Consider the following 20926-nt stretch of genomic DNA (forward strand, 5'->3'; position numbering starts at 1 on the left):
AGGTCGATGGATGTGAGGAAGAGTACTTTGTGAAACTACTCCGCTGTCCCATGGATATTTTGCACTGTGATTATATGCCTTGGAGGAACGTTTTGTGGGTACAGCTCATACTTAGCTTTTACACTGCAGACCTCTCAACATAAACTGTACTTCCTGAGAGTTTCTGCATTACTGTATCGCCTCTTAAATGCTTCCACTTGTCTGAGAAGTTGCTTGAGCAGCTAAGCCCTACAACTTCTACAGTACACCCGGGTTAGCAATGGTGGAAGCGGCACTGTGTTTGTTGTTAACCAGGCTTATTTCCAAGGGGATGAAAAACTACTGATAAGCAGATATGGCTAACACTGAGCTTTACTATTTCATTCTGAAACATAACTTCTTAGCTGTAAAGAGTATTGAAGAGAAAAATAAGAAGTCCAGATATTTTACATCTTCATGACATGTTTAAAGAAAAGGAGCTATTTTTAAAATGCAATCTGTTATTCTGAAACTTTTTTATCAGAAATATGTAATTCTATAAGCCTGAGTGAAGAACTATGTGTGTCACTCGTATTACACATCGTTTAGTTAGTCTATATGTGATCAGCATAGAGTAAAAGAAGACAGCAACAGTAGAAAAGGGAAGACAGATTACTTAAAATTTATCAGTATAACCAGCTTTTTCTAGCAAGCACTCCAGAGGCACTGAGGAATCTCTAACCCTAGAAATATTCAGATCTTGACTAGAAAAGGCTCGAGCAGCCTGATGAAGGACTGAAGTAAGATGCAACTTGAAACCTGGCTCTGCTCTGAGCAGAGGGGTCCAGATGATCTCCAGAGGTCCTTTCCAAAGCCTGTATGTTCTATGCAGTATCTAGAGCAAAAGTAAAATAGGATTAGGAATCATATGGACTGAGTTAATTGCCCTGCTAGCATGAAAAAAAGAACACTACATCTCAGTGCCTTTAGATGTGTGTGACCTGAATTCAGCAGCACTGCAGATTTTCAACAAAGAGGTTTTGAACTGTCTGGCAGGCAGAACTATTTTCACTGCCCTTTATGAAGAAGATGGATAGTAACAGATAAAATTTGATGCAGAACATTTGTATCTCTCTGTTTAGTGCTCTGTATACAAATAGCCTTTTTTTGCTTCTTCTGTTTTGTAACTAAACTACAAACAAGGTATTTCAGCTGGAAAATGAAAACAACTTTGAGATGTACAGGGACTCAATATAACAGAGAATGATATGGTGACAGCAATGGAGTGGTATGATCAAGCAGTGTATCAGGTGAAAGACAATGTGTCCAAAATATCAAGTTCAATAAACAGCAGTTTTTATTCAACTTGTCAGCTGTCAAATGAGTAGGACAAGGCAGTCAAGCAGTGACTTCACTGCAGTGGACAAAATAAAGGGGTCATGGAGGGGTATGATTCACTCTACAGTTAAATAGAACTGGCTTAAGTTCCTAAACACCTTTTAAACATGTTCTTTTCATATCTATTAAGATGTAAAAGAACTCCCTTTGAAAGCAACACAAAAGTCTGTTCCCAGTGGAAATCAGAGCTGGTCATCGTGGTAGTCAGGCAACAGTGAAGACCAGTGCAGGGAGAAGAAGGTGCTGGCCCCTTTCTGGAAAGTTGAAGAGGGGGCTTTGTCTTGTACTTCCCTGTTACTCTCAGCTTTAGACACAGCGCCTTCTGAATCTCTTCATACCCTTTGTTCCATAATTCAATTATATAGAAAAAGTACTGTACTTTGGTTGTGTCAAGCTTCTGGAAGAGTAATTTTATTTGTATGTCCCAGTTCTAGTCCAGAAGGGAATTCAACGCATCCAAAAATTATTTGGATAGGGGAATTCATAGCAAGACCACAAAGTTTGCTGATGATACGGACTTACTGAGAGGAGTAAAAATGAGAACTACAGGAAGAAAAACAACAACAGAAAAACTGTAGGAAGATCTTGTGAGATAGGACAATAAATTGGAAGTTAAAATTCAAATGGAATAATGTAAAATGCTGCATGGGGGAAAATCTCGTCCTATCTTCACCTTTTAAATCATATTTTACATAATTTTAAAACCTCTTTGTTTTACAACAGTATTTTTCTTTCAATTTAGCTCTGTATGGGGCTACAAGAAAAAAAAAGATTTATGGAGCAGCTTCCTTCTTTCATGAGAGCTACTTTGTGTTGGTCATAAAAGAGTTTATAAAGGCAGGAGCAAAAACGAAAAGGGGACGAAATATTAAAATAATAGCATCTCGAGAAATGCTACTGAGCTCTTAGTAATCTTGTACTAAATAACTTTTCAGAGAGTCTGTGATTCTCAGGGCAGTTTTATTCCAGGCCCAGCTTGGAAAGATTAACTTATCACTGACTCACTCCAGGACTGTTTCTTGCATACACATAGAAGCTGATCATAACACTGAGTACCTTCTGCGTGATGTTTTTTCTTTCTTAATCAGTATGGGTACTCTGTTGGGAATATGCAATTAATACATGCAATTCATACAGAAAAAAATTAGCTCCCTTATGATTTAAAGTACATTGGGTAAAGTTGAGGTTTTACCTTTACTATACCAAATAAAAAGCTTATTAGCAATAAATAAGTTTGTCACTATTAGTTGTTGGGGACAATGTGGAATACTCTGGGACAAAAGGAAGGACTGAAGCTTTTATTTAAGCTATTTCAAAATTACACGGATACATAGGAAATATGTGCATTAAGGCTGCAGACAGAGCAGTTGTGACAGAAAGGATTGAAAGTATTTTCACACCCCAACTTTTTAATGAATACTTTTAATAATTACTTAATAATAGTGGTGGTTATGTGACATATCAGTAAGACGACCAAAAAGGTAATTTGTGAAATGCAACTTCATATGGTTAATGACCAATATCCTGTTCATAAGACTAGTATCAAATTGAAACTTTTCCTAGTCAAACAGTAAATTCTCTTTAGAATATTAATTATGACCTTTGACGAATCAGTGTTATGAGGTGAGCTACTTTCAGGGTGGAAATATTAGCATTACAGTGCAGGATACAAACATGATGGATTACAACAGTCCTTCAGCCTTGAAATTTCAGGTTCTGAAAAGGCAGTTTACTCACAAGGAATTCTAAGCACAAGGCTGCAGTCATTAAGCCAGCACAGCTAAACTGAGACAAAGGACTTGAGCCAAATTGCACTGTTTCACTTGACAAATCAAGATTGTCAGATTTTAGTGTCTTATGGGTCACATTGAATACCATAATTCATTTTGGTGCTGTCTTTGTGGATATTTAAATTAATTTAACAAAATTTATTCCTGACCTTTCTTTTTAACTATTTTGCAATGTTTTTTCTCTTCTAGTTTTCAATAAAAAGAAAAAAGAATAAAAAAAATAATGAGAGCTGCAAAACCTTTTGTAAGAGTTTTAAATTATGGGTTGAAGAGGAGGAATAGTTCTGAGAATTGGTTGCTGCATCAGTATCCAAAACTTCTTTGATGACTTTGTCAAGAGACTGCTCTACAACCCATTTCATCAACTTGCAAACGCAGTATAAGAGTTGAAAGAAACTAACAGTTGGAAAATAGCAAAATTCTACAATGAAAACATGGTGTTTACATCCTATTAATATATTATCGAACCAAGTAGTGGGGAAAGCAATTATGTCCTTTTTTCTACTCCATTACCAAAAATATGCTGCATCCAATTTGTATTATCAGTAAACAAGTGTTACAAATAAATCTTCATGAGTTGCAAATTGGAAAGTGCAGAGCATGTAGGATATGCTCCAGTGGAAGTCTGTCAGTTTATGCTGGATGTCTAAGTTATATACTACAAAGTAAGCCATGGATGTGGAACAGCTGGATTGGGTTTAATAAACAATCTTGATTAATAGCTGTGTAGATGCAAGAAAAGGCAGTTTTCTTTATTTTCATGTGATTCTGGTTGGTTTAACTGGTCAAACACTTGAGTAATTTTAGACTGGCTGCTGTTAACTTGCAACCCACCAAATGTACTAAGGGACTGTAGGCAGATGGGAGAGGGGGAAATAGTTCAGAATATGTTAGAAACAGTGGTGAAACCTAAAGGATTTCTGTTCAGAGAAATACAATACTTTGCGTCAGGAATAGTTCCTAGATGCTAATCCAGTGCTGAGGAGTAGAAAACATAAGTGGCAGGGTGAATTTCTCTTACGTACCCTAAAATCCTATTTCTGGTTTGTATGATGACCTTCATTCCATATGGGATTTTGAGTATTTTAAGATTTGTATGTAATCTTGATTTAGTAGGAACTATATCTTGTTAACTAAAGATTGATTAATTAGTAATATTTTTAAGTATTAGAAGCAGCTATTTGGCTATCTTTGCTTATAAAAGCAGCAATATTGAAGAGAAAGCTATTTTAAGGCTCAGTTCTATACAATTCCTGTGTGTAACATTCACTTCCAGGAACAATGGATCTGTTGGGCTTCAGTAGATTTGTTCACTGTAGTATGGATGACAAACCTTAAAAAAACCCCATATATTTGCAGCAACAGGCCCTCAGGATGTTTCTATTTTTATTGCCCATCTGTAATGGTATTACAGTGACCTGCTAGTTTAGCACAAACTTTGAAAAATAACGTTTTGGGCATTCCAGTGTTTGGAGAGGAAATGTCTGTTTCAAAGGCCCGGAGCTATATGGATACTGTTTATTTTGGGAATAAAGTCCTTGGCTGGATCAGCGTTTGCTGCGGTGAAAAGGAAGGTCAGGGAAGCAATGGCTGCCCTGGAAAGGAACGCAGGCATAACCTTTTACTCACGCAAGATCTCATACTTTTGGAATTAGGGAGTTTGGAAAAACACATCTCGCTTGTGGAAATAATCGGCGGCGGGATGCTCCGCTCCTCTCTGTGGCACGCCTTGCTTAGGTAACAAATAAAAGATTTTCCAACCAAACCACAGCCTCTTGGCAGCCAGGCGCCTCGACTCGCGGCCTTTGGCACACGAATCCCAGCTGGCCGCTCGCTGCCCGGGGGCGAGGAGAAGCTGCCGGCCTCTTCCCCGGGCGCAGGGACAGAGGGACAGGGCCGCCCCTCACGACGGGCGGGATTTTCCCGCCTCCGAGGCTGTTCCCGCCCTGGGGCGGCGGCAGCGGCGGGAGCCCCCTGAGGGCGGCGGGAGGATCCTGCCCCGCGCCTCCCGGCTTCCAGCTGGGTCAGTCCAGCGCCCCGTGCTCTGAAGGCAGGGGAACGCTGGGCACTCCGACCCCCGGGAGAAGACAACCCCCGGAGAGGGCGGAGGAGGCGGGGGGAGGCAGCTTGGCTGCGGGGGAGCCCCTCGCCCCTGAGGGATACTCCGCCAGGAAGTGCCACAGTACGGGATCGGGGTTCTCGGATAAACAATCACTGTGGAAGGCTTGAAAGGAAAACTTACAAGAGGTTGCACAAACCGAGAGGGAGAGGCTGCTGCCCTCACATGTAATTCCCAGAAGAGGGAGGAGAGTGGGTGTCTGCCAAGAGAGAAATCACCTCGGCGACAGGACAGGGGAGTCCTGTCACCTGCAGCGAGGGGGGAACACCTCAGGCAGGGTCAGAGAAGCCTTGAGAGAGGCGGAAAAGCCCCGAACGCGAGGATTAATTTTACAGGTATTTCCCGCAATCACAGGAGTGTTCATTGCCAAAGTGGATTTTCCTCTGCCATTAAAAAAGTAAACCTGTTAAGTTAGGAACAGTACTTGATTGCTGAATCACGGTTAAGAAAATTAATTATCCTGGTTAAGAAAATTAATTGTCTTAATTATGTACTTAATGAAAGGTTTTGAACATGTTCCTGTCGGCTGTCAGATATCAGCTCTGCGCTGCGACTGGGTTATTTAGAGACACTGGTGAGCCGGGCTGCTACAAGTGTGATAAATCCTCTCAAACACTATATAGAATTTAATTTTATTCAAATTATGTTATTCACACGAGGTAGATCACTTTTAAAATGAAGCTGATGAGTGCACTTAGCTTGAAGAAACATGCGTTAAACATCACCAGCACCAGGACATGTAACAGCCTAGATTCGTGCCTGCAACACCACTGCCTCTTTGTATACGAGGATAAAACCTGATACAATGTTTTGGCACACCTGAGGGCTTTCGATAAACTTTCCTACAGTTGCACTTTACAACTTATCAGAGAGTGAAGACAAGACTGGCAATTCCTTCTAACAATTAAAATTTTAACAATTTAAAGGATTCGTTCTCAGATTTATAGGAGTTCACCAGTGGGCATTACTTTCTTGACATTTGTTCTCAGTATTCGGGGGGTTTTGGCAAAAATACTCTGTAACAAATGCATTTAAAAATGTAATTATTTACTTAACTTTTTAACACATCAAAAATATCGTCCATTCTATGTTTGCAAATATCTACAACTTTGGTAAACCACTTCTATCTTAAGTTCTTGATCTTGGCTTTAAACGTTGTTTAGTGATCCTGCCTTTATCTCAGGTCTGTAATGTATACAGATCAAATATCAATGTGGTAATGTATAGATGATAGAATTACTGATTTTCTTTTCCTTACACAGTTTGGAAATCATTAAGAGATCATTTATGCTTAAAACTTTAATATTTCTTTAACTTTCAGGACTGTCTCAGCAAATATAGTACTTATTTTTTGTGACCATGAAAAGTACGTATTCCGAAAGATTTTTATCCTCATCACCAGATGAAACTGAGTATTACCTGTATGCAAAGCGAGTTAAAGCAGAAAGTGATCACAAAAGCAGAGAGAAAGAGGAGCAACAAAAGCTAGAACAAAGCATACACTGTGGAAGCATTTACCAAACATCACCACATGAACTCCTCTATTTATCAGAAAGACAAAACAACCGGGCATTAGAAAAGCAGAGTTGTGATACAGCAAGAAAAACTTGTATGAGAAAGTTTTTCTGTTCTAAATCTTGTAGTAAGGAAGGCTTGGCATGTAGAGTATCAGAAAATGAACCGTCCACCAAAAAATGGAATCCTGAAAATGAACACCAAAGTCCTATAGAAGATGGCATTTCTCTGAATGTAAGTGGACAGCCCCTTGAAACAGAGCTGCTCAGTGTGATGAGTGCTGCTGACACATGTCAAAATCTACAGGGACTAAACCGACCCCAAGAGCAGCAGAACAACAGTACAGAACAAAATAATAAAAGAAATGGGGATAATGAACTCAAACAAAATTCTTCAGGTACATCCTTAAACAGACACTTGTTTCAGACTGAATTGTTAAGTCAAAAGTCAGTCTCCAAGAAAAGGTGGCAACAATACCAGCTTTTTCAAATTCCATTTTTGAGTGGTACCAATTCTGTGTTTCCATGCATAGAAAATAAAAAAAATAATTTTCTGGAAAATGTATGTTCTGCAGAGGATAAAAATTATTCCAGTAGCGACAAGGAAACTACGGCAGAAAGAGACAATAAAGAAAAAAATAATTCATTGTATATTATTCCAGCATTGAAACCTTTTAAAAGTATACAACCACTGGAAATCCCCAATTTTCAATTTCCTAGGATTTCAAATAAAATAAATAGTAAACAATCATCAACTAACTTTAGGGAGACAGATTGGAAGAATTTTGAAAGCACACCATCTTTAATGCAATCTAAACAGACACATGGTGTGCAAAAAATGTCTGAGATAGGGAAACAAAAAAGGAAAAATGATAAAAGAAGTGTAAGAGCTTCAACTGTTGGTTCTGAATTTAAAGAAAAGAATAGCCCAGCAAATAAGAAACAGGAGCACAGTGCTTTTGCAAAAGGAGAAATATCTGGAACTTATTTCAGATGCAACAGCACTGACATTGAATGTAATAAAATATTTGCTGAAAATGACTTCAAAGATAAAATGCTGGAGAATTCAGAGGGTGATGATGACCAGAAGTCAAAGATTTACATTTACATTAGTGCTAAAAATGCTCAGAATGAGAAATGTGTCAGCTCTAATGATCTTTTGCAGAGAAGGGGGAGGAAGAGCACTAATGAGAATGCGGAAACATTTAATGTACAGATGAGTATTCCAGTAACAACAGAAGCATTAGAGAAAAATAAGTTAAACCTACACTGTGGTGTGCATGATTCCAACAGAGATATTAGTTTGTATGAGGCAGAATCAAAACTCTCCACAAAGGAAATACTTGATTTCCGAAGTTATGTAACAAAAAATATTGCATTTGAAAGTAATTGTCCTTGCAAGGTTGTGCAGGATTTTCCAGATAAGAGAGAGAGTTGCAATATATTTAGGGGGAAGAAAATGTTCGAATTGAAGTTTTCATTTCAAAATATGTTGTTTGGATGGGTCAGGATGTGGACTGAGTCTTTCCATGAAGATATGCCCACATATCAGGAGGACAGTGTTACACCTTGGTCTCATTGCCGTGACATATTAAATGAGCAGTGTGATGCTCAAGAGTTGGTAAAGAGCACTATAAATAGGAACCACGACAATAAAATATTCATGTGTTTGTTGGCTGTTACTTCAAAGCATATGAAGGTAGAGGTACTAGAGACAATTCTTGCTTCCTTTTTCAGTAGCACAAATACTTTACTCACAACTGAGGGAAAGTCTGTGCAAGAGGAGAAATGGTATTTATGTGGCAGAAAGCAAAATCAGTTAAACTCATGCACGGATGAGTCTTTGAGGCAAACCACAGGATTTCTTAATGAAAATGAAACTTATCCAGGCTTTTTAAGTTCTAAATTTGTGGAAAGCATTGATTTTGAGTTACATAATGGATGCAAGAGAAGATGCTTTTCTAGAACTTTAGGTGAAGAAGAGTACACTTTCCTACAAAGAGGTGCCCTCTTTCATAACCAAAAAAGCAGATTATGTAAGAGAAGACTTGTCAGGAAACATCATCTCTTACCCAGAATGAGTGAAGGGTTTAGCACTGGTTTGAGGTCAATCAGTCACAAAAACAGTATGAAAAAGCAAATTTTAGCTGCTAAATGCCTGATCTTGCTGCAGGGCTTTTCTAACTGTTCTTCACTACACAAGATCTACTGCTACAATGTCACAAAAGTACAGTATCTGATAGGAGCCAATCTTAGATATCAGAGTTACTTTCCTGCTCATTCCCAACTGGAATCTGAAAAGGTGAATAAGGAAAGTACAAGTCAGGAAATATCAGTAACTTCTGTAAAGCAGGAGAAGAATAAGCCAAGCATAAGTCTTAATAGTTTTTTTCATATAGAATTAAATAAAGATTTCCCTTTTTTTTTATATGAAAATAAGAAACACAAACCAACTCGATATAGAACTTGCATAACTTCTACAAATGAAGTCACTAATGAAGTAACATATAACATGAAAAAATATTTGGGTAGCTTTAGTTATATAAATGCTGATGAAAAATGTGTTAATACAAAAGAGTGGCAAATAAATCATCGTAATTTTCTTTCTAAAAGATCCTTTTCCATTTTTGACACATATGAAAAAATTCCCCTAGCTACTGATCCTGAAGACTTTGACCAGATCCCAGTTGTAAAGCAAGACAGTTGTATCAGAAAAAAGTTTCGTGACGAAAGTGCAGTCACTGGTTCAAAAGAGATTCAGTGTTTGCCTATTAAATCAAACAATGTCTTAGTCCTGTCTGAGCAGCCAAAAGCAACCACAGAAAAATATAATTCTCTCCTGTTGCTAGATAGACAAACAAACAAACATGAGAATTGCAAAGATTTAAATACTTGTAGCCCACATTTAGCAAATAAAAAAGTAGAAGACCAAGACACTTATTTAAATTCTGAAAATTTATTTCCTAGTTCCTCAAATATTTATCAGTCTGTCACTTTGCCATTGGACAGCAGCTCTTTTGTCAACAGAGAAATAAGTGAAGATGGGCACTGCAGGAGTTCCTCAAGTGCAGACAAACAAAAGGCAAGTGAAACAATTCCTGCCGTGGTACAGTATCCATCCACGGGAAGTCCTGCCATGACAGATACATACTTGCAATTTCAGGCTAAAGAAACAGCACAGTTTTCTTTGCGACGACATGAACAGACAAATAAGACAGGCAGCTCAGAGCCAGGAACTTTGAAACATCTTGAATATGTAAAAGAACAGGAGGAGAGAAATTATGAACAAATGCATGTAACTAATGAAAGTCAATGTGAGACTGTGATGAATTACTTGATTATGTCATATTCAGAAGATAAAGCTAAAACATTCATTGCTGAAGAAGAGGAATTAAAAATGCCTTTATCCACTACGAACAATGGATGCCTTGAAGATGTAAAAGATAAGTATTTACCCTTAGAAGATAAAATCACAGATGAATTCAAACTGAAGAGAAAATTTGATTTAGTACTAGAAGAGCTACATATGTTTCATGAAATTAGCAAAGAAAATGTAAACAACGTATCTAGTTTGGAAACAAACTTGTCCAACATTTACTCGGAATTAAATAACGCTGAGGGAATAGATGAAAATGTGGCAGGGGGTTCTCAAAGGAAGATATGTATTTCTTCTCCAATCTGTGGTACCACAAAAGGAAAACACATAAGTGACATTAATGAAAGTTCATTAAATGAAAAGATATTAAATGAAAATGAAGACCAGAAAGAATCTAAGGAATATTCTACTTCAGGATGGTCAAGGGAAGAATTGTTGCATTCACCTGCAGAAGGTAATCACATGGAATTACTTTGTCTTATGAATTAAGAAAATTTAAATTTTAGGCAATATTTTATTTGATTTAAAGCTGTATTTCTCAACTCAAATAATCCCATGTTTTCATGGAGTTCAAATTTTGTTGGACAAATGTACTTGCCTGTGAGCAGCCAGATGCAAAACCCCCCCACACTACTGCAGCCACCTGCACATTGTGCTGTAGCAGATGTAGCTCAGAATTCAGCTGGTCAGCTGCAGGATTGCTCAAACATGTATTAATGCACATTCTGTTACAGATTATTAATGTTGTCTTTGATTTCATCATAATGAGCCCTAAATTCCCTAAAAGAGTCAAAAACATAACGAAGAACCAATGCATTGCATTGAAAAAGCCAGAATTAAAACTCAATACAGTGTTTCCAAAGGAGACTACTGTTTCCTTTCAATTGATGTAATGAGCTCAGAGTCATGGAATAGTTTGGGTTGGAAGGGATCTTCACAGGTCATCAAATTCAACCCCCTGCAGTGAGCAGGGTCATTTGCAAGTAGATCAGGTTGCTCAGAGCCCTGTCCAACCTGATCTTAAATATAACTATATAAGCCATATAACTTATATAACTATATTTATGTTTGTTCAAAGTTTAGATGCTGCTGGTTTTAACACTTTTAAAATTTTTCCCTAGAGAACCCCAATCCTCACTTCAAACAGTATGTGAGGAAATCTGATTTGTAAACTCTGTCTCCTACCCCATTTGCTGCATAATCAAGAGGTATTTAATGAGTAGAGGAAGGGCACTGGGAAGAAAACCAGTTGAATGGTGTACCTTCTTTTATTAATTGCTCAAATGTGATAAGTAAATTATTAAGACACCCTTCAAACAGTGTATTTGTCAGATTTTGGACCTGAAATTCAATTTGCAGAAGTAATGAGTTCTCACAGCTGCAAATAAAATTGGTAAGGGATATGCTTTGGTCACATTTGGTAAATTATCTGATGAAAATACAGCCATCTCAAAATTGTCATCAGAGCTAAATTTCTCAGTGATTTGGCTCTAAATTTATAAAGTGAACATTTCAGAGGGGTTATGAAGGTAAGTAGTGCTTGGGAAGATATTATTAAAGTGTCACAGAAAAACGCCAGAAGGAATTCTGTTCAGTAGAGCTTTAACAATATAACATGCTGCAAGTTACACCTGAATGCCTTGCAGAGGATGAAAACCTAACAGATACTGGGTAAATGGCTCAGCAAGTGATCACTTATCTGCCTAAGTCTGGAATAAGAAGATCCTAGTGGAGCAACTGATATGTCGCCAGAGGATTAAAGCCTGCATTATTGCACCTATGCAAAGGAGAACTTCATGAGATGTAGAAATAGCTTTTGATAAGCCCCTGAGAATGAGACTTTGTAGCTTTGTTAATATTACCTTTAGTGTGCACATACGTGTTTTAATCACAAGAACGACAAATTAATAACTAGATGAAACAAACTTAGTTATTTGTTTATAGCAATCAAATAAAAAATTTAAATGTTGTATTTATGTTTTTGTTTTAACACTATTTAGGTGCAGCCTATAGAAATCCATACACATGGGATCCAGGCAGTCTTTTTAAGGAACAAAGCTATAATTTACAGAAAGAAGGAGGTAATATTTATATTATTCTGCAATTTATACCACAAATCCCAGTGCTAATAGACTTATTTTTCAAACATTTGTATTTGTTTTCTTCCTTTTTTATTTCTATCTCTATAGAAATCACATTTGGTTTAATTGTAGCTTGCCAGAAAAGTGTCCTGTCTTCAGCTTGGTTCACAGAACAAGTCATGCTGATGAGCATTTTTGTTCTTTGGAGAGAAGAAAAGAACTTTAACAGCATGGAGTTTCCTTTGTTGCTTCTTTTGGAGCCATTTGGAACAAACATCTTTGCGCCTCCAATCATTGTGATATAGCCAAGCTATACTACAGGGAGAACATGATTCGTTATACTTTTTTTGAAGGTTTGCAGTTTTGTACACATTGTGGAAGGAAATTCAGAAGGATATTGTGAAGTGATCTATTGGATTTCAAAAAGCACGTTTTGGCACTTTTTCCAAAATATGGAAACGCTTAGTAAAACAAGGCATTTCGTTTATTCTGAAATGAAATAATAAAAATTTGTCATGAAAAGTCTGTTGATAAACTTCTGTTTTGCTTAGTGAAATCATGTACTGATGTTTCAACTTTTATTCCCCAATGCATCTCTTAAAACTGTCACACAATTTTCTGGTTTCAGAATTCAGAAAATTGTTTCCTTCATTCAGGCCATTCTGGGAAATAATGAGACTGAAATACTCAGTTACAAATGACCTCTGCTTTCTTTTCACCTACGATTTACTGAAGTTAAGTCATCTTGTCATAATATTTCATATACCAAATGCAAAAGTGTTGCAGAAAATTCTGCTCTACTTCTTTTCTCTTTTTCATTACTCTGTTTTATATTTTTTTGTGACGTGGATTCTAGTTTCTGACTTACATAGTAGACAATGTTATTGCTTAGGGAAATTCAGATTCCAGAATGCTGTACTGTGCATAACAGACCACAGTGGTTAATATTAACATCTTCTTGGAAATTTTATTCAGATGAAATTGAAGCTTGCTAAGTAGAACATTGTTCCTCCTATGACTGAACCTGGATCATTTTCCCTTTCTTCTTTACCTTGCTGTTTTGGGCTGCAGGGCCAAGGGCAAAGGAAATCAGATGTTTTCTCCATTGCTGTTATCTCTATTTCCTTTACACTGCTTCCTTACACTGTGTTCTCTATATTCCCATCTGAGCTTTTCCAGAAATGTTTGGGAAGAGACCTTAGCAATGTGAGACTCCTTTTTTCCCCCCACGATTGCTGAGGAATTTTGCAGGTTGTTAGGACAATGGCATATTTCTAGGGCATTTTATACCTCATTTCCAGAGTATTGGCAGAATCAACAGGAACCTAATATTCTTACAGTAGAAGAAGCTGAAAAAATTGGATGTTCCCCTCATCATCCTTCTCAGTTGATAGCGAATAGGAAACTGTTGAGTATCGTGTTTCCTTGAGGAGGTACATTGGCAGAGACAGTTCTCTTCCATTTACACTGAATGTTGCCTTGGAGGTTATTGTGAAACCAGGTTTTGTCAGTGGAAATACCATACTTTCTGTACTGATAGGAGTTAATGTCAGATGTTTTGCGGGTATGTGACTGTCTCTCTCTATTTTTCAGTAGGATTCTGGGCCATCACATCTTGTCACAGAATCTGTGACTGCTTTGGAAAGGAGGTACCTAGATGGGACAAGACAATTTATACTCCAGTAGCTTTACAATTTACCATGACTAACAACCATGCTTTCCTAGCTATGTATAAACCCATAACACTTGACTGACTTTCAGTGCATGCCATTCCTCTTCCAGTTAGCTCTTAGGAGTCTTAGAAAAGACATAGCAGCACAGCTGTCTCATCATTGGCTTAAGAACAGAACTTTGGGATTTTTTTCTCATCCCATGGTTTAAAATTCTTGTAAAAGTCTTAGAGAATTTTTTTCTCTCCCTTTCATAGGATACCAGCTGAATACATAACACTTTTATACACTCACTATTTGATGTCCTGGCTAATTGCTCAGTGCATCATCATTTTATAGAATAATGCAAAATAGAACTGGAAAAGATCTTGAGAAATTTGACCCCCTCTTCTTCCAGATGAGTCGTTGTCCTAATCTCTAGTTAACAAGGTCATGGTCTTCTATTCTGCCCCAGTGAGTATTATTTTATGCAAAACAGAACAGCTTCTAAAGGATAACTGAATTATGCTTCAGATCACTACATGATGCATACCTTACCTAATAGAATGTGAATCAGAAAATAGACATCCTCTTATCCTGCTTTATGTAAAATGAATGGCACAGGGCAAGGCGTCATGATTATTATCACCAGTAGAGTGGTGCCTGGCTCTAAAATTTTGATTTTTGCATCTAAACTGCTCATACTAACTGTAAGTATTAAAGTGTATCTACCTCACCAAGTCCCCTCCGTCCTGAAATATTAATTTGTATGCCTTTGCCAGTCTGTTAGGAAAGTGTCTCGGGTTGAGGATTCAGAAGGAATCAGAAGGAATCTGCATATGACCGAGCCATGAGCATTTCCTTTTCAGCCCAGAAGAATCTATTAGATGCTCTGCAGCAAAATGGCGGTGGGATAGGATGTAGTAAAGGATTGCTTAATGAATATTGGTCTAACTTTTTTATCTTGTCAGGATGTAATTCTTGTCTATATGATACAGAATTATGGGTCTGCTTTCATTTTTTATTCTTTCTTTTAAATATAGGATACTTTCTGTCTCGTGATGTCATAAGAGTACAGCCTCTGAAAACGTGCAAGGGCCCCATCAGGATTGGGCTGTCAAGAAAGGCTCGGCCAAAGAAGCTTCATCCTTATCTGAAATGACTTACTGGATTCTTTTACTAGCCTTCACATCTGGGATCACTCTACTTGAAAACTGTTGAAATGTTTTAATGTTAATTTTTTTTTTTTTTTTTTGGTACTTTGATCTCTGTGGTTTAAGGGGTTTTTAGATATTAATATTGCAGTATTTGCTAGTGATTTATTTAGGAATACTCCTGCGAATACTTGATAGCAAAGGGATTTATAATCAATGTTTACTAGTAGAAGTTTTAATGGAAGGGTGAATTCCTTCTAAAGTTTATGTAATATTAATAAAATCTCTCATGTATTTTTCATCTATTAAAATATACAGTTGAAATTTTCTGTCACATCCACACATCCTTAGAATCCTCTGTGTGTTTGTGTAGTTTTAAAAACTCAGTAAGTATTTTTAAAGAGATTTGTTACAAACGTTTAGAGTGATGTACAAGAGAATTTCAGGAAGCTAAGTTTAGATTGCTAAAAGAAGATTATGTTTTCGGCTTCAGAGGTTGTTTCCTCTGAGGTACTTTCAGTTCCATGTACTTGTCCCATTAGACAAAGAGTTGGAAAGGAATAAAGCTATAAAGGCTACAGACAGATTGTCTCATTCTGAGGGTAGTGATTCCATTGTATATAAGTGGATGCAAAATAACAGTACATAAATTCTGGAGATTATGTATCTCAAGAAATGGGGACACTTGGGCTGCTCTGGAGCATACAGATCTTGGTTAGGAACATCTCTTAGTTGTTATTATACTGATATTTTTGTTGTAAAGAATAGAGACAGTTTCAACCGAATAAAAGCACAGCAAGATACAAACCAGAGTGAAGTCTGAAAAAAAATCCTGAAGTGTCAGAACAAGAGTAATCTAATAACAGGTATACAGAAGAAAGCTTTAAGCCCTCTGTGATTGCACAGAGCTTTTTAGAAAGAGCATATTTCACCCTGCAGTGGATATGAGAATTCCAGTATAAAAAGTGTTACAGAACAGTGATGGAATAATGATAAACCCCAATACAAATAATAATACATGATTGCAGCTGACACAAGGAAACTGAGCAAGCTGAACTGATGGGGAATTTATCTGCAGACAAATTATTCCATAGAATCTATGGCAACAGTGCAAAGACTAAGTAATTGCACTGTTTCAGTTCTTTATCAGTGACATTCAGAATATATCATATGTAATAGCAAGCATCTCAGTATGTTTATGTTATAAGGATCTAAATAAGAGAAGCAAATTCAGTCCACAGTATCAAGAGAAATCAATGAAACAATAAAATCTAAAAAAAGAGTTATAATTGGGTTCATAATTCCTTTTGCATGAAAGAGTAAGAATTTCAGATGAAAATTTGTTTCTAGGCACAGCTGCTTCTAAAATAAGAGTTTCTAAACTGATCTGTTGACCATAGGTTGTCTGAAAGTTATAGTAAATTCTGTGCACCTGGTTTAAAAATAATTTTAATCAATAAAAGTTGCTAACTTTCCCACTAAAAATTTGATGACACAAGTGTAAAACTGTCCATACTAATGGAAAACATAGTTCTGGACAAGACATTATCCTTCCTTTATCAGTACACCTAATTTATGGAAAAATTTTAAAGGGCTAAGAAAATGGATAACTAGAACAGAAATTCAGAAGCAGCTCCTAGGAGGGCAGAGCCATTAGTCAACTCCCTTGGGAGTATGCAAATGAGACAGCAGCTGAACAGTACTGGATGGAAGGATGGATGGATGGATGGATGGATGGATGAATGGATGCACGGGTGCATGGTTGCATGCATGCATGGATGCATGGATGCATGGATGCATGGATGGATGACTTTGTTGCACCTTCACCATCAGTAGCAGACGTCTCTGTCTCAGACAGGGTAACAGCATCACAGGTCAGGGTGACACTTTGGAGCAGCTTGAGGACCTATGGATGATAGCAACCCCTAAATGTTAGCTGAGGGTCAGTAGAGGGATGCTGGTTTCTCAGTGCTCTGCAAGAAGCATCAGCTAAAGTTTCTCTGGATCCCAGCAAGAAGCAACTGATCACAATCCTTTAGCTGAGTGTTGTTTATTGTGTACTGGGACAGAGCAAGGAGACCTGGTCTATAGGCATTGGAATGCCCCCCTGGAGTTCTGTCCTCACAGTTGGCTGAACAGTTCTTGAGTGCTGCCAGACGAGAACTGGCTGTCAGGCACGATGTCTCATCAATAGCTTCTTAAGCTCATATTTGTAAAGGCTGATGTTTAAAGTAGGAGGATTTCTTACAGTTTGGGAGTAATAATTCTGCATTTACAACACATTCTATGAATTCTTTGGGAAAGCTCTCTGTGTCATTCCCCACAGAGAGCAATCTTTATCCCATAGAGTGATTTTCCTATATCCTCTTCTGAAATTGGCCTGTGATCATTAATGACGTAGGGAACAGATTTAAAACATTGCATTTTTAATAATTCTGGGGCAGCTCTGGTGTCCATGGCTTGGAAATAGGTATATCATTTCTGTCCTAGCACTTCTGTGCTCCCACTGTTCAGAGCACAGTGTTACCAGGTCTCAACCACCTTAAAAAGCCACTAAACACAGAACTTTAGAGATCAGGGCAAGGATGGCAACCAGAGCATGTGTGTCTACCACCAGCTTCCACACCACAGACTGATCCAAATTTGTAGTGTCCAGGGGTCAAGGCCTTAAATGCCCAGTATGGAGGCTTCATAACTCAGATTCCTAGTTAATAATGTCCAACAGGCCCATGAAAATGGCCTTTGTCATTCTGACATTGGTTACATCAATACAAAGTCGTGCATGGAGATGATGTGACCCCACCAATGCGTACCTGTAATGAACATTCACATAAGTAATTCTGAAACCGAAGAATAAACTTTTCCTTGAAATACCTACGCAACTTTATTCTGCCTGACACTACACTTTAGGATGCCTGGAAACTCAGATTAGTCTCAAATCTGCAGGAACTTATACCATGGAAAGATTCCATTAAATGACCCCAACATTATTTATACAGCAAATCATCCTTCCACTTTTTGAGGTCACTGAGCCAGCAGCTATGATGGCAGAGGGGCCAAAGAGCCCCAAAATAGCAAGGGCCTGCTGGTGGACCGATTCTGAGGTTTGAGAAAATCCCCCTGACCTCATGGTGAGAAAGGAAAAGCTTCTCCTGTCATGCTTTGTGGTGGTGTGCAGACTTGGTCTGTTTGATTGACTTGTCTCCTTACATACCCCCAGAGCTCCCATGCCCTCAGACCATTGGTTCTGATACGCTCCCCGCTCCTGCATAAAAACCCTGGACCGTGGATGGTCTGCTCTTTTTTGTCTCTGGCCTCCCTTCGGGGCGGGGTGCAATAGAGCTCGTCCGTGGAAATGCCATGCAGGAGAGCCCTCCTGACTCTTTGCCTCTGGTAATGCTGAGCTGTCTGGCTTGAGTGTGTGTGTGTGAGATCTGCACCTAAACAGCCACGCGGGCGAAAGGAGTAAGCTTGCCAGAGTGCTATACTGCACCCACTGGAATGATTCCTTGCCAGCGACATTTCAGGGAAAAGCAAAGCTGAACCCTTCACAAACACACATGCAGTGCATTATCCACTGAAGAATATTTTTGCCTATTTTTGAGTCAATGAACTCACCTGTTTTTAAAATATGCCTCTTTATCTGATGCTTTTATAAGAAAATACTACAATATTCTTGTCTGCAGAAGACAGGTACACAGGTTACTTTTTCAGGACAAGAGATAAAGTCTTAATTCACTGAATTTATACTCAATAGCAAACTTCTTGTGTTTAATGGTGTAGTTTGTGCAAGAATGTCCCCAAATATCCTGGAAAAGATACTGGAAAATATCCAAATACAAAAAACCAGCCAATAAGTCAAAAAGAGCAACAAAAATTGGACCATGCAGAGAAGTAGAATAGTCCAGCTGAGATATTGTGTAAACTTTATGTCTGACGCTCATTCAGCTGGAGAGAGCTGCTAACAACATGCCCTCATCTTAAATAACAGAGGAAGGGTTGGCACTGGGAATGCTGCCTGGCCTTCTGCCAGCTTCAGCTTCCTCATCTACCATCAACTGGAAAAGCTCAGGTACATCATTCTCCTGGGAAGCAGCACAAGAGCACTCAGCTGTGCAGAGCAGCAATGGAAGCTGGCACCATTCCATAGATTTTGGGATGTGCAAGGGAAAATGCTAAGCAAAGATCCTGCCATATGTCTTTGCATATCTGATCGAAGCAATATGTATAGATTTTGAATTTTTCCATTGCAGACACGGTATCTGGTGATGTTTTTTGAGTTAGCTAAGCTTGCAAATGCTGACTGTAACAGAAATGCAGATGTTAAATGTCATTATACTTTAATAATTATGCAGAAAAGCTTAAATATAATTTCTGAATCATTGTATGTCAGCTGCTAGAACAATAGATATAGCTTGGGCTTGTTTAATACAAAAGGATTCTATTATAGCCTACTGAAAGCCTTGAATTCCATTATATCTACCAATACATGTGATTTTTTAATAAATAGTAATTGAATGAATTTTTTTCGTCTGCCTTTCAAATGACTGGATGCAAAACTAAAACTGCTCTTCTCAATGTATTTTGGATAAATGTGGGCGATTAATGAGTGAACAAATGCAAGATTGTTAAAATCCAGTTTAATTACAGCACCTGTATATAGAAGTATAGCTATTTTCTCTATCAGGGAATTGAATTGAAACAGGTAATTAAGTCCTGCTACTCCTTTTACTGTTGGAAGACAGTTTCAAAACCAAAATAGATGCCAAATTTCAGGGAAGGCTTTGGAGAAAGGGTTTGAATGACTGTTTCTATCAAAAGGCTCTGCATTAAGGAAGATGGTGCCATGACACTTTGTGAATATACTTTACCAAGAAGCTTCATGTGGTCAGGAAGGAGCTCCACTTTTGCTCTTACAGTTCACATTAGGTTTGGATTTTAATTCTCTGCTCTCAGCACAGACATGCCATCATGTTATTCCCACAGAATACTGGAGAATGTACCTGCTGTTGTCACCTAGCCAAGCCACTGAGGACGCTTTACATGCTGTATTCCTGCTGAGCCAGAGCATTTCTAAACAGAGTCTCAGGTAAAGTAGAAGTACATTTTAAAAATATCTGGGAATATGAAGTTAATTTTGTTCAAAATTATTTCTGTCAAGAATGGTTCAGGTGAAAATGTAAATAATGGCTCTAGTTTCAACATTTGTCCATTGACAAATGAGTTAATTTCACATAATTAATTCATTCACATAATTTGACATAGTTAATTTCATGAGCAAAATTAGTTTATCATGATCTGATGAGGTAATAAAATTAAGGAGACGATTATTTTATAAAATATATGCTACCATTTGGTATTTGATCTGAGCCAATGCCACCACGGAAGTGTGTCCTCCAGGATTTAAAATTTTCCCACTACAAGGCCCCTTCAATTATGAAAATATTTTTAGCCAGGAGCTATAGTGAAAATTCAATATTAATTCAGTGTATGCACTAAGAAAGATGCATAGAATAATGCTCTGTTAAAGCACTTTCTGTCAAAGCTTAAATATACAAAAATATGCAAAGCTTACCAAATAAATGTGAAAAATAAGTTCATCAGCATGGAAATATATATATATGTGTGTATGTGTATGTATATACACATTTATAACCTACCATGTTTAAAGTACAATCAAAATATATTCTTATTACCAATGACATTTTGGAGCCTGTAACTTACCATAATGTCAATGATAGATTTCAGAAATTGTAACAGAGGTTATGAATGTGTGTGGAGAGATGGGAAACAGATTGAATTGACTTGGGAAACCCCAGTGAGTAAAGTAAGGTAGGCCCTAAGGCAACTTGAATTGCCTTTGGGACAGAACTGTCTTTCTCCATTG

General features: G+C 37.8%; 1 protein-coding gene across 1 annotated transcript; it reads left to right on the forward strand.

Moving 5' to 3' along the window:
• Positions 1 to 5957: 5957 nt before the first annotated feature.
• On the forward strand, positions 5958 to 15670 carry RAD51AP2 (RAD51 associated protein 2). Its single transcript, XM_032104119.1, is given in 3 exon segments — positions 5958 to 10609; positions 12156 to 12236; positions 14929 to 15670. Coding segments are annotated over 3 exon segments (4317 nt in total). The 5' UTR covers positions 5958 to 6492; the 3' UTR covers positions 15048 to 15670.
• Positions 15671 to 20926: the final 5256 nt, after the last annotated feature.

Source organism: Corvus moneduloides, chromosome 3 (genome assembly GCF_009650955.1).
Source record: "Corvus moneduloides isolate bCorMon1 chromosome 3, bCorMon1.pri, whole genome shotgun sequence".
In the NCBI taxonomy this organism is placed as follows: domain Eukaryota; kingdom Metazoa; phylum Chordata; class Aves; order Passeriformes; family Corvidae; genus Corvus; species Corvus moneduloides.